We start from the raw sequence: 13092 nt of genomic DNA on the forward strand, positions 1-13092 counted from the left end.
TTATTATTGGTAATAAATTATTTTTATTATTATTATTATATTGTTATTTTATTTTATAACTATTTTTATATTATCACTAGAATAATTTTAGAATATTCATTAATATTTTTTATAATCAGCAAAACAGCAGCATGGAACAGTCGTTCAGCAGCTTTTCTAGCAACAGCAGCAGCAGCAGCAGCAGCAGCAGCGTGCAGCAGCAGCAGCAGCAGACTGTTGCTGCTGCTGCAACTCCCGGGCTTACTGCTCCGCCTGGATGGGACATGACTAACCAAGTAAGCATGACTAATATTTAGGACCAGAACTTGGGCTTCTCCCATCAAACATTCAAACGTGCCAAAAATATTATTAATTTTATCAAATGGATATATGCATTTGCTTCGATATACGTAGATAACTTCTTCTTAAATTCTAAATCCTTCGAGCAATTGTTCAATAAAAACAGTTTGCGTTGTGATAGGTAGCGGATTGTTAATTAAATCACGCAAGGTTTAATCAGCGAAAAATCTATAAAATTCTATTCTAAGAACAAACTCGAGGCGAAATTTTTTAAAATTCACAGATTAATATAATTTTCACGACCTATGTTATTTGATGGAAACGTCGTCTTTTTGGTGACTCGCGTTCACCAAAAATTGTTTTCTCTCCTTCTTGCTATGATCGAAAACTGCAGCAAAGCAAGCACGACTGGAGTAACCGAATTTTGATAATTTTTTAGATATTTATATTTTCCTTTGTTAATTTTATTTGTGATTTTTCATAAATTTTTTATTTTTTCGTGTTTTTTCATATATTTTTTATTAATACAAATTGACAGCCTTTTCAGAAATTCAAGATGTTTAATGTCAAGGTTAAGGTGGTATGAATATTTGAACTTCACTTAATGTGAGTCTGCGGCTCAATGTCGTGCTTGTCAAACCGATGTAATTTACATTTTGGAGAAGTCTACAACCTACTTTCAAACAGGAAAATTTGTAAACGACATTGGTTTCTTGTAGCGGTCCGGACTTTTTACATGGATTGTTTTTTTTGCTTTTTTTTTGTTTTTCATGATCAAATTCTTGATCTTTTTGTTTCTGTAATAAATCAAAAGTTTTATTCGGTCAGTTACTGTTGTGCAGCTGATGTCATTTTGCACAATTGAATTGAGGACTCGTTCGTCAGTCCCATGACCGCTGTTCATTTGATTTTTATAGTAGATTCTGGTGACGCAATCTCTTGATGTGGATTCATCTGTTCGGTTTTGACGTACTCTGATATTTGAAATTTCTTTGTCAATCGTTTTGTTTGCATACCCGTTGTTGACAAGAATTGTTGACAAGAATCATGTCTAAATTTCAATTCTAAGCGTTGTAATAATTCTTCACTTGCTTGATAATGAATATTGATATATTCGAAATGTCGCACTGCAATAAAATGTCATTTGGTAATCTGCTTTTTGATCTCCAAGCTCCAACTAGAAATTTCGTTCGGCTTATCGAAAAAACAATAAGAAAATCGTAAATAAAAAGTACGCTCTGGTCTTCAACCAAACCTGTATAAATGAAGAACTTCTGCCTAACTACACTAATATATTATAAATGGCCCATTTTTCGTGAATAGAATGATTAACATTATGTTTGATACATAAACATATAAAAAATATGACAGTACCTAATTTTTATTTTGTTTTTTGGGTAAGATATTTTATACAAGATCTTTCTTTTTATTTTCGCTACTGTCTCAAAAATTTCGTCGTTTTTATGACTAGCTGAAAACTTTTCTCCATCTAATAATCTTCAAATTTTACGCTAAAGAATCACTCAGCGATGTTTAGATAGACGCTATAAAATTTACTGCAGACCTCGTCTAATAATTCCATTTCTGCAAAATAATCAGGATTATAATGTTTAGATCGTGTTCTTAATGTTTCAGGAACAACTAATAAATTCGGCGATATTTGTTAATTGCGGTGCAAACAATACCAATTCGTATACATTATTATTATTATTTAATTAGTCGCTTTCTTCTCATCGACTAATACTTTCTGAAACAATGCAAATGCTAAGATGATCAATATCTCAAGATGCTTGAAGTTTTAATCGGAAAATGCAATGACAAAACAAACATAATTAACGACAATAATGTAAATATATGATATCTAAAGGAAAATAATTTTTAATATTACAGATCCTATCCTATCCTATATTAGGCATCCTTTTGAAATAAGATATATATTAAAAAATATTAGGAGCACCTTTTGGAAATAATCAGAAGCTCTTAGAATCTGTAGTTGGAATAGAGAAAAAGGAATTTGTAAATAAAATAATGCAAGAATGAGATTAAATATTGCCTTCAATTAACTTGGTCTAATCTCGTGAATCGAAAAATTAGTTCCCTTCCTTAGGTTTCTTTAAAAAATATGAATTTTAGTGTAAATGAAAAAGACAAAAAATACCCGAAAGAGTGGCAAAAATAAAAAATCTCGAAATAATGATGCATGTTAAAATTTTTCTAGATATTGGACTCGGTGAATTCGTTGTGAAAAGGCAACGAATATTGGATAATGATGAATGTGACAACTATTTTATGATTTTTCTGATATAAGACTCACTAAATTCATTGTAAAAACGTAACCAATATTGGCAACAGATGAGCAGCAGCAGCAGCTATAGCAGCACCTCAATCATTGGCCAATCAGGGCCCGCTTGGCTGGAAGGCCCAAAGCCAGTCCCTGTGAGTAATTGGCCCAATCATGCATAATTGGCCCCAGCATGCCACGTCATTCTGACGTCAGCCTTCAGTAATTGGCCCCTGCATGCCACGTCATTCTGACGTCAGCGTTTAATAATTGGTCCCAGCATGCCACGTCATTCTGATGTCAGCCCTCACTAATTGGCCCCTGCATGCCACGTCATTCTGACGTCAGCGTTCAATAATTGGTCCCAGCATGCCACGTCATTCTGATATCAGCCCTCACTAATTGGCCCCACTGCGGCATACAAATAAATTAATTGTTCTGAATCATATCCCGCAGGATCCTTTGTTGCAGTCAACAATTTAATTGGTCTTAATGCCAAAAATTTAATTGGTTTGAATCCAAAAGCTTCCAGAAAACTTAATATCGGGAAATTTAGCACGCTTTCTAATGAAGTTTTTCTAGATATAATAATTTTGCTGGAACCAATAATTTTTTGAACGGAATAGAATATAAAAATTTCGTAATATTAAACAAGTTCATTGAATTTCGATACTCACTTCATTTAAATCGTCATAAACATGTGCGCAATATGGATAATCGAGACCATAATGAAATTTCGTACAAATATAATTCATGTCAAATGAAATTCAAATCTTTTTATTCAGCAAACTATTTTGAATTCGTTCATTGTTCGTTCGTTTTCTCAGTTTGTTCGCCCATCACTATATTTTTATTTCATTCTCTTATTAAGCCTTCTTTCTCTTCATTTCTCTTCATTTCATCCTCTCATTCTGTTCTCTTTTTACCGAGAAAGAGGCCTTTCTAACCTATAATTTTTACCATTTATCAGGTAAGTTAAAATTGTTTTTTTTTTTTGAGTAACGGTTCAGGGTTTTTCGTGTTTTATTGTGTGCTTTTTTCACCTGTTTGTTTTCTAAAATTAATTTGTAGTTAATACAAGAAAAATTCCGACGTTACTTGTTATTTTCTCTAATTGTAAGCTTTCTCGGACAATCAAATCGAATATTCGACGCTCATTGCCATAAGTACCTATTGGCCTCAGCCATTTCACTTCTTTTTACTCAGCACCAATTCTACTTTACTGAAAGTAATTGTTCACTGAAAATTTCCACAAATTCCTGCAAAAATTCACTAGTTCACAATATGCTGTTTTTATTTCCTGAGCACAAGCATGTAAAATTTTTATTGGATATAAGAAATATTATTTAGGTACATTGACATTTAATTTTTTATTACGAGAACACAAGTATAAAAATTTGTTATTGGATATCCTTTGTTGAAGAAATATCCTTTGGGTAAATTGACATTTTATTAGATTAAGAACGACATTTTTTCTTATGAATGTTACGGAACAAATAATATTATTTCTGCACTGAATGAGGTAGTGTTAATAAAGAAGTTTTAATGAATTTTATTCATTTTATTAACACATAAATGTAACCGATGAAACTTCAGCCATTATTTCTATTTTCTGGGTTATGAATTACTCAAATAAAGAATAAAAAATTCGTTTCACTTCTCGGACCCAATTCTAAGACAGTCAATTTTTAATGAGCAAATGTAACTGTTAAGCTCCGACGAATTCTTTCACTTATCGGACACACTATCTGCATTCCGATCCTCAAAATTCATACCTACCAACTGCAATGAATATTTTCACTTTATTCATTTACAGCTTCGTGAGTTGAAACTCCATTAAATCCTTATCCATGTTCATAAATACAATTATCACTATTGAAGGTCTAACGAACTTGCTAATTAAATTATGCACTAATTCACCAGCCACCATGTTTTCCGAAAAACGTTTCTAAAATTTTCGTACTGACAATGGAGCTGGAAACTTTTTCTTTAAAGATATTGCGAATTTGTGTGGCATTTTCTTCACTTTTAAACTCATATTCAATTTTTGATTCAAGCCATTGAATGACATTGACCATGTTTTCCGAATGACGTTTCTAAAATTTTCGTACTGACAATGGAGCTGGAAACTTTTTTTATAAGATATTGTGAATTAGTGTGTCATTTTCTTCACTTTTAAACTGATATTCAATTTTTGATTCAAGCCATTGAGTGACATTGACACTTTATAATTGTTTATTTTAGTTTCCGATAAATTATTTATCTCTGATATTTTCAGGTTACTGCCCCCCTGCCCACTGCCGGCGGTGGGGCGAGCCTGCCTAACCCGCCATCACTGTTCGCGCGGCCTGCAGCTAATGGTGAGAATAATATACTTTATTATAATATTTATATTATTTATTTAATTTAATAATATTTATTTTTATTCACTGCAATAATTCATATTTAAAATACTTCAGTGTAAAACTTCACGACAATAGAACAATGCAATACTTCATACTTAGAGTTCTATAGTGTAATAGCTCACTGTAATACTTCAGTGCAATAATTCACTGTAACACTTCACTAGTAACCGGTTGATAAAATAATGTCAAAATTGTACAGTTAAAACATGAAACTGAATTCACTAGATTACTGCGTAATTGCAAGAGTTAGATTGATTGTTCAAAAATATTTTAGAATATATTGAATCGATTCTGAGAATTTAAACAAATATTTATTCAGATAAAATACGAATTTGTATCAAACAAATGTTATTTCTTGACGCCAAGCTTCACATTAATTTTTTTGTCTTCTTCAATGCTTTAGCTTTGGGTTAAGGTATGAATTTTTCACACAAATTCCAGATAATCGCTTAACTCTGTAAAGAGTATGGATTATATATAAAATTATATATATAATTATTATATATACAAATTTAATTTTATATATAATATACGTAATTTTAGGATGATGTGCGGAACAGAGGCCGACTTATAGTTTTAAAACATTGTAATATCAGGTAATATTAAACACATGATTAGAGTTGAAAAAACTCCATGTTTGCTCTGAATACGTTAAATTATTCATTCATTAATTGTGTGAAGTTTGTGGTTCATTTTAGCACAATATTTTGATTTATTATAATTGGATTACGTCTTAATTATTCATTAATTATCCAAATGAATCATATATATCATGATTTAAATCTGTTATCCACTGGATTTCAGGTACGAAAGTAAGTTTCCTCATGCCAGGTCCAACCCAAAAACATTTATTAACGTAATAAATATTTTCATTCAATTAAATCAAAAACATTTATTAATGTAATAAATATTTTCATTCAATTAAATCAACTCACTTCAAGATTATCCGCTGAAGCTTTCACTTATTAGATTTTCAACCCAATAGACTAAAGCCAATATCAGATTTTGTGCGAATTCTTTTTATCAAGGTTTTCTCATGAAAATATATAAGATAAAAAAATCTGCGAAAATATTTGTGTTGACATATCCTTATTAACTTAATTAACATGACCGGATTATGTAATTGAAAAACTATCTTCTGTAATCTTGTGGAATGTGCCCATGATTCGTAATCTCTATTATGTAAATCACTATAAAGATCGCTCAGGTGATCTTTAATTTAATAATTAATGAACAGTCAAATAAGTGAACGCGATCAAATTCATGAAAGTCTTACGAATAAAACCACAGGACATTTTTTTCAAAGAGTCATTCGTGTGCTGCAGGATTTGGGCTTTGAACTCCTCAAAATGAAAAAAATTTTCTTTATAAAAACGTAATTTTCCAATAGTGAAATCATTAAAGACTAGCACCCATTAGAACGAACCCTTGATTTGGCTTTTTGAAATTCAATTTTCCCTTCTGCTGGTAGAAAAGCCCTCCAGAAACGGATGAGGGAAAATTCAAGTTGAACCATCCTCAGAATATTTTTGTCATTTTCCTCCATAGTTAATAGACTCATTTTTGTGGTTTATGTGTATCATTCATTTGTGGCGATCTGTTAATCATTATGCCCTCTATTCCTCTCCTTTGTTTTCAGGCCCTGCAACTCTCCCCGAAATCTCCACAATCTTGACCACCTCTAATCCTACTAAATCATTTAAAGCTGGCGGTATAAACATCACTCCTGTCCTCAAATTGAACCCTCATTTCTCATCAAAACCTCAGCCCGCGAAGTCCCCCCGATCTTCATCAGTCGGGCATAAAGTGCCGGAAAAACGACTTTCCACCATCCCTAAAGCGGCACAATATCCTTTCCCTTCCTACCTGAGTCTTGCATCCCAACAAGGTGGATGTGTTCGATCATCATCCACTTCATCCATCCCTAGATTAGCAGCATCCTCTGCTTCCAATTCCTACGATGACTTTGATCTTAAGCCTGGGAGTCCACCAGTTGTGTGTCGACCAAGTCAGAGCCAAGAACGTAGTTCTCTTGAGAACGATAGTGCTGCGGACCAGGTTCAGAACAACATCTACAAGGATGTAAAGCTGAGGAAAATTCAGTCGTCTTCCACCTCGAGCTCCTCAAACAGAGGTAATGGCATTTCAGCAAACATTGTTTCTGCAACTGGAACTGCTCCTAACGCTTCTTCTTCTTTTCCGTTACGCGGCAACGCTTCATCATGTTATTTTACTGCTAACAATGCAATGACAGAGGAAACTTTTGGTAACAAGTTTTCAAAAGACGGTAATAACTCAAATAAGCAGCCGTCAGATTGGTACAACTTTGAAAAACCCGAATTCCTTTCAACTCATGAACACCGATCTCTCTTCAACAAAGCCGCTTCTTCTGAACTAAAGCCAGTAACCAATTTACTAACTACATCAAAATCTAGTGCTTTCAAAAAATTTCAGCAAGATTCTCCGATCAATCACACTTCAGGGAATGATGACATAAATTCTCAAAAGAAAGCATTTCAGTATCATTGTATGAATAATAAATCTAAATCTTTTCCTGATTACGAAAGTCCCAATGCCTATGCCGTAAGGTATGCTCAAGTGCAAAAAGTACCAACGCATCCTCCTGTTCCAAATTTCGCTTCAACTTACTTGGTTTCCCCGAAAATAGATCCGAAGGTCCACGCCTTCGACTTTGATTGCGGAGTTCGCATTAAGTTGGATGGAGAGAATGAAGAACTTGATGTTGATGAATACGTTGCTGAGATACAAAGGTCTTTCACGGCCACACCAGTCGCGTTGGAGAGCATTAATGTAGAAGACCTACAGCCCCCTGAGTTCTACCGTAGCGTATCTCGTAACGATGACCGAGATGACTATGACACCATGTCCGATCTGGAAGGTCCTTTTGAAGAGCATGGAGTGGTAGTAGCTAGCATTTATGAGAAGCGACCTCCAGCTCAACAGTGCACGGTGTCAAAATCAAAACTCATGAATAGAGATTCGGCATGTCCCTCAAATTTATCTCTGAAACAGAAAGCAGTAACAAATCTTGAAATCTTGTCCACATTTTCAGCTCTCAGCAAAGTTAGCACTAATAAAGAAGGTAAAACTGATGTGAACTTTTTCCCGCATCCAGTGACCGCTGACGAGCAAATGCATCAAGTAAGTACTTCGATGTCTAAGGCCGACTGCACGTCTGTACAAATAAAGAGCTTTTCACTTGATGCACCAGTAGGAAGCACTCCTCCTTATCATCCGCCTATCAGCGCAAATAATTCTTCTTTAGCGACGCATCCCGGCCTCGAAAAAGATACCGCCTTCTTGAATGTTCAATCTAAAACATCGTCGTCAAGTTTGATTTCCACGCTAGAAGGCACTCATCTCCCTTCATATTCCAAACAGGAAACGTCGTTTGAAAGCGTCACAGAAAATTTACAGGAATTTTCCTCTAGGGATATCACCCTTCAGGTAGAAAAAGCACAGGCAACTCCTAATGGATTGGCCAAAAACTCTACAATGATCAATGGGCCTATCACCACGTCAGCCAATGATCTACAGACGGTGTCTGGAAGAAATTCTGAAGAGAAGTACAAAAGCGCTAGAAAAAATGATGAAAATAATGACTTCATAGGAGAAGGCCCTAATTATCACGACCAATATTACGACCAAGATGTTTCAGAATCTAAAATTTTGGACAGTAAGCCAACCTCCGAAAAGCTAGAAGATGTTGAATTCCAGCAACCTCCAACCACCGGGGAGATTGGGAATGATATTAAAGAATGTCCAGGGAACAATGCTTCGAGCGAAGATCCAGAACACAGCGTGGAGAACGCCCTACGCAATGACAATAACACCGAAGATTCAGTTCACTCACTGGAAGCCTCTCAGTCCACTGATCCAGTTGAACCCTCTAGCAGTTCGGTTCCATCGGCCCCCTTCCTTCTCAGGAATGATACCGAGTTTTGTAGTGAAGTTCCTGAACCTGTCGTAGCGACGCCTGTATCAACATCTCCTTTCATGTCAGCATTACCACCCAATGCATCAAACGAATCACCACTAGATGCATCAAACGAATCACCTCTAGATGCATCAAACGAATCACATCTAGCTGCATCAAATGAGTCATCACTAGATGCATCTAACGAGTTATCTTTCAAATTTGCCAGATCCACTTCATCTGGCATCAACCATCTAGCGCCTGATGTAGTTCTCCTCAAAGACACTAAAGAACCTGCTGCTTCTAAAGCTTTCCCAACAGCTATAAACTATTCTGTTGCTGCTGCTGCTGCTGTTACTGCTGCTTTTACTGAAATTCCAGCTGTTTCGGCTTGGGATTCAGACTCTTTTGGTCCTGACACTGACCCAAAGTCGGAAATTCCTGCCTTGGCTGATATTACTGCTTCTACTAGTGGTTCTGCTGCTTTTGCTGCTGCTGATGTTATTGCTTCTGACGCTGTATCTATTGCTGCTTCAGATATTATTCCTGTTTCATCCACTAATCAAGTTGAACCTGCTGTTTCCCTGATACCTTGCCCCTGCCCCTCCCCTACAGAGAGCAAGCCCCTCGCCCCCGGTTTGGTCTATACCGCAGAGGTAAAGCTCGAGCAACCCCCGAAAAGCTCTATCATCATGCAGAGTGGTCAGTATTTCTAGGTCTAGCAGTAGATAATTAGAGAGTGAACGGCGTTCATTCATAGAGTTAAATTCAAAACTTGAAATAAAACTTTCTGTAATTTAAGGTTTCCAGTTCATAACTTTTTCTAGTTCTGTATGTACAGGAGATAAGCTTCAGAAGCAAGAAATTTAATTTCCTTTTAACGTTTTTTGTGCATCATTACACTTAAGATTTTCTTAAAAAATTGTAGAAAAAATTCATTAGATCGAAGGAAAGCGAAGCTATTAATGGTTGAAAAGTAAATAGCGCTACAGCTGACAACGTTGCATGATGTTAATTGCCTATTCATATTTATATATAGAAACTAATAGATGAAATTAGTTCAACCTGAAATAACTATATGACCAAACTTTTAGAATCCATATTGCCTTTACAATTTTCAGAGCTTTTGAAAATTTATTATTTATTTGCTTCCTTGTACGTCGCATTTATTTAAACCCCTGCCAGTATGACATCTGCTATTTAGCCCATTTTCAAGTTAATAATCTCTTATAATTTAAATAATTTATTGCTATAATGATTCCCAAATAATTTATTGCTATAACGATTCCCAAATAATTTATTGCTATAATGATTCCCAAATAATTTATTGCTGGAATGATTCCCAGATGATTCATTGCTGGAATGATTCCATGCAGCACGTTTGCCTCATTTCACTTCACCTTATCACTGATATAATATCTCCATACATCGATGACGAGTCAAGTTAATAATACAAAAAATTGGTGATAAATTCTCAACCTCATATAATCAGCCGACAAAGAAAACGGCATTCATTGTGGTTTAGAAGGCGCTCTTGTTTTCTGCATTTGATGTCATAAGGGCCGTTAAAATTTTATTAATTTCGCGGCGATAGTTCCTGGGAGAGAAAATTTCTGGGAAAGGTAATTTTTCTATCATGAATATATTATAATTAAATTTCGTAATTATGACGTGGTCACGCAAAAACCACCTTAGCGACAAGAACTATTCAGGCAAGAAAACTATTCATTTTTCAACTATTCAACTATTCAAGAAAACTAAAATATTTATCCGAAAACTATTCAGGCAAGAAGAGTAAATATTTTATGTAGTAAATACGTAAATCACTTGGGTTATTGAGTTCCCGCATTAAAAAATAAAAAATTCAAAAATTTTCTAGATACAACCGAGCAATGTCAATTGCCAACTCTGCAGATTAATTAATTCATTAACAACTTAATGCTTCAAGATATAATAAATTCTGGAATATATATGTAATTTTATTTAAACACAATATTTATTATTGCTGAATGTTAATTTCATTGCGAGTAAAATCCATGCTACTATTAAATTAGCAATAAATATACAAGGTTATTTAATTTTTCACACATTGAGATAGTTTTGCACAACTCACAGGTCAGTTTTAGAAAATATTCACACGGTAAAAAATTTTTTTATGATAATTTTAAATATCAATATTCCCATTAAATGTTAAATTTTAAGTAACATCATTAATAATTGATACATCGATTAATGGAACTACTCAAAAGTTTTATAGATAATCATAAATTAAATGTTTCTTCCTGCGTTTTCTTAGCGTTTTTTCGCATCAGCTTCTTCCGCAGTGATTATTCAGTTACAACCGATAATCTTCCAAGAAACTTTTTTACATTAGCAATGCAAAACTTGCGCTCATGCATCTGTTTTATCGTGCTGATATGTTATTCTGTCGAGGGCCTATAAAAAGTTTGTCCAACGGATTCATAAAAAAAAACATATCCATCTGAGTTACATCAACAGAGCTAGAGCGAAATGGACACTTACTAAAATTATTGAAATAATTTTCAACTGTCTTCTGATGAGGTGTTCAGGTGTTAATGATGAACTTTCCCGATCAATAGATACATATCATATGAACAATATGAACCAATTTAAAAATTGGGTGGTAGAATGTTTTATGTTTTGAAGCGATGATGATCTTATGAACACATGATCGAAGAATTTCTATATTATTTAAGCCAAAAAGTAAAACCATTATCGTATATAATTTTCACCACACACAATTCACATGTTTTTGATTGAATAAATTCTATTCCATAGCTGGTCCCGCAGCCCCGGCCTTCAAGGTAGCCGCGGCCCCAGCCTTCAAGCCTGCACCTGGAGCGAGTCCAGCCTTTGTGCCCAAAGCAAGCCCAAGCCCAGCCTCGGTATCCACGATACCCGAGAACCCAGCCTCTGGAAGCCCAGCCTTCATCCCAGCGGCCACTGGAAGCCCAGCCTTCATCCCAGCGGCTACTGGGAGCCCAGCCTTCATCCCAGCGGCTACGGGAAGCCCAGCCTTCAACCCAGCGGCTACTGGGAGCCCAGCCTTCAACCCAGCAGCCACTGGAAGCCCAGCCTTCAACCCGACGGCTATTGGAAGCCCAGCCTTCAACCCGGCGGCCATTGGAAGTCAAGCCCAGACTAACTCTACGCAATTCACTCCTCGGGCCACAATGAATGCTGGTTCAGGAGGCCAAATGAGTTTGGCTGACAAGAGGAGGAGTGTCAACTTCAACTTAGCGGCTTCAGGCTGGGGCACTTATAACGAATACTACCGACCTACGTCCTTCGCTACGTAAACGAACTAGCTTTGTTTTTTCTAGGGGTAACTGTCGAAACTATCGAAACATTAGTTATTCAGTCTCCACCGAAATTTGATTGATTGAAATGTCCAATTTTTCATTGTGATGGAAAATTAAGTTGGACGTTCATGAAGTGTTCTATAAATATATCTTTCTGATAAAAAAATTTGTTGAAGGAGGATATTCAGCTTTTTCTAGGGTCACTATCGAAAAATTAGTAATTCAGTCGCCACCGAAATTTGATTGATTGAAATGTCCACTTTTTCACTGTGATGGAAAATTAAGTTGGACGTTCATGAAGTGTTCTATAATATATCATTATCATAGAAGAATTTTTTGAAGGAGGATATTCAGCTTTTTCTAAGGTCACTATCGAAAAATTAGTAATTCAGTCGCCACCGAAATTTGATTGATTTAAACGTCCCATTTTTCACTGTGATGGAAAATTAAGTTGGACGTTCATGAAGTGTTCTATAAATATGTCATTATAGTAAAAAAATTGTTGAATGCGGATATTTATTTCAACGAGAAATTTTAAAAGCGAATTCCAATAATGGCCATCACAGCAGAAGCTGTTTACGATGAAACAATGATGCAGTCTCCTTGGATTAATTAATGTTTAAATTCGGAATTTTCTATTTAAGTCTGAATATGGGGCTCAATAATTATTAATATGTATGAAATTATTATCGTTGATTTACCCAATATAAAGTAGTCGAAGTTTTTAAACTTATCAACCAAAAAAACGCACTTATTGAGTTTCTTTATCATGCTCACTGATAAACTAAATAAAATAAATAAATGAAGTATATTTAAAACATGACTGAATGATGAGCAACACATTTTATCTCCGCAACACGTATGACG

General features: G+C 35.1%; 1 protein-coding gene across 1 annotated transcript in view; it reads left to right on the plus strand.

Annotated features, from left to right (window-relative positions):
• The window catches only part of LOC108670366 (cell wall adhesin EAP1), a 22006-nt gene extending 9455 nt beyond the window's left edge, over positions 1 to 12551 (plus strand). Inside the window, exons 6-10 of the mRNA XM_047881791.1 lie at positions 2632 to 2715; positions 4839 to 4920; positions 6605 to 7099; positions 9518 to 9604; positions 11702 to 12551. Of these exons, the coding sequence (XP_047737747.1) occupies positions 2632 to 2715; positions 4839 to 4920; positions 6605 to 7099; positions 9518 to 9604; positions 11702 to 12222 (1269 nt within the window). The 3' untranslated portion in view covers positions 12223 to 12551. The remainder of the gene's footprint in view (positions 1 to 2631; positions 2716 to 4838; positions 4921 to 6604; positions 7100 to 9517; positions 9605 to 11701) is intronic.
• The last annotated feature ends 541 nt before the right edge of the window (positions 12552 to 13092 follow it).

The sequence above is a fragment of the Hyalella azteca genome, unplaced genomic scaffold, assembly GCF_000764305.2.
Source record: "Hyalella azteca isolate HAZT.00-mixed unplaced genomic scaffold, Hazt_2.0.2 contig8839, whole genome shotgun sequence".
Lineage (NCBI taxonomy): Eukaryota > Metazoa > Arthropoda > Malacostraca > Amphipoda > Hyalellidae > Hyalella > Hyalella azteca.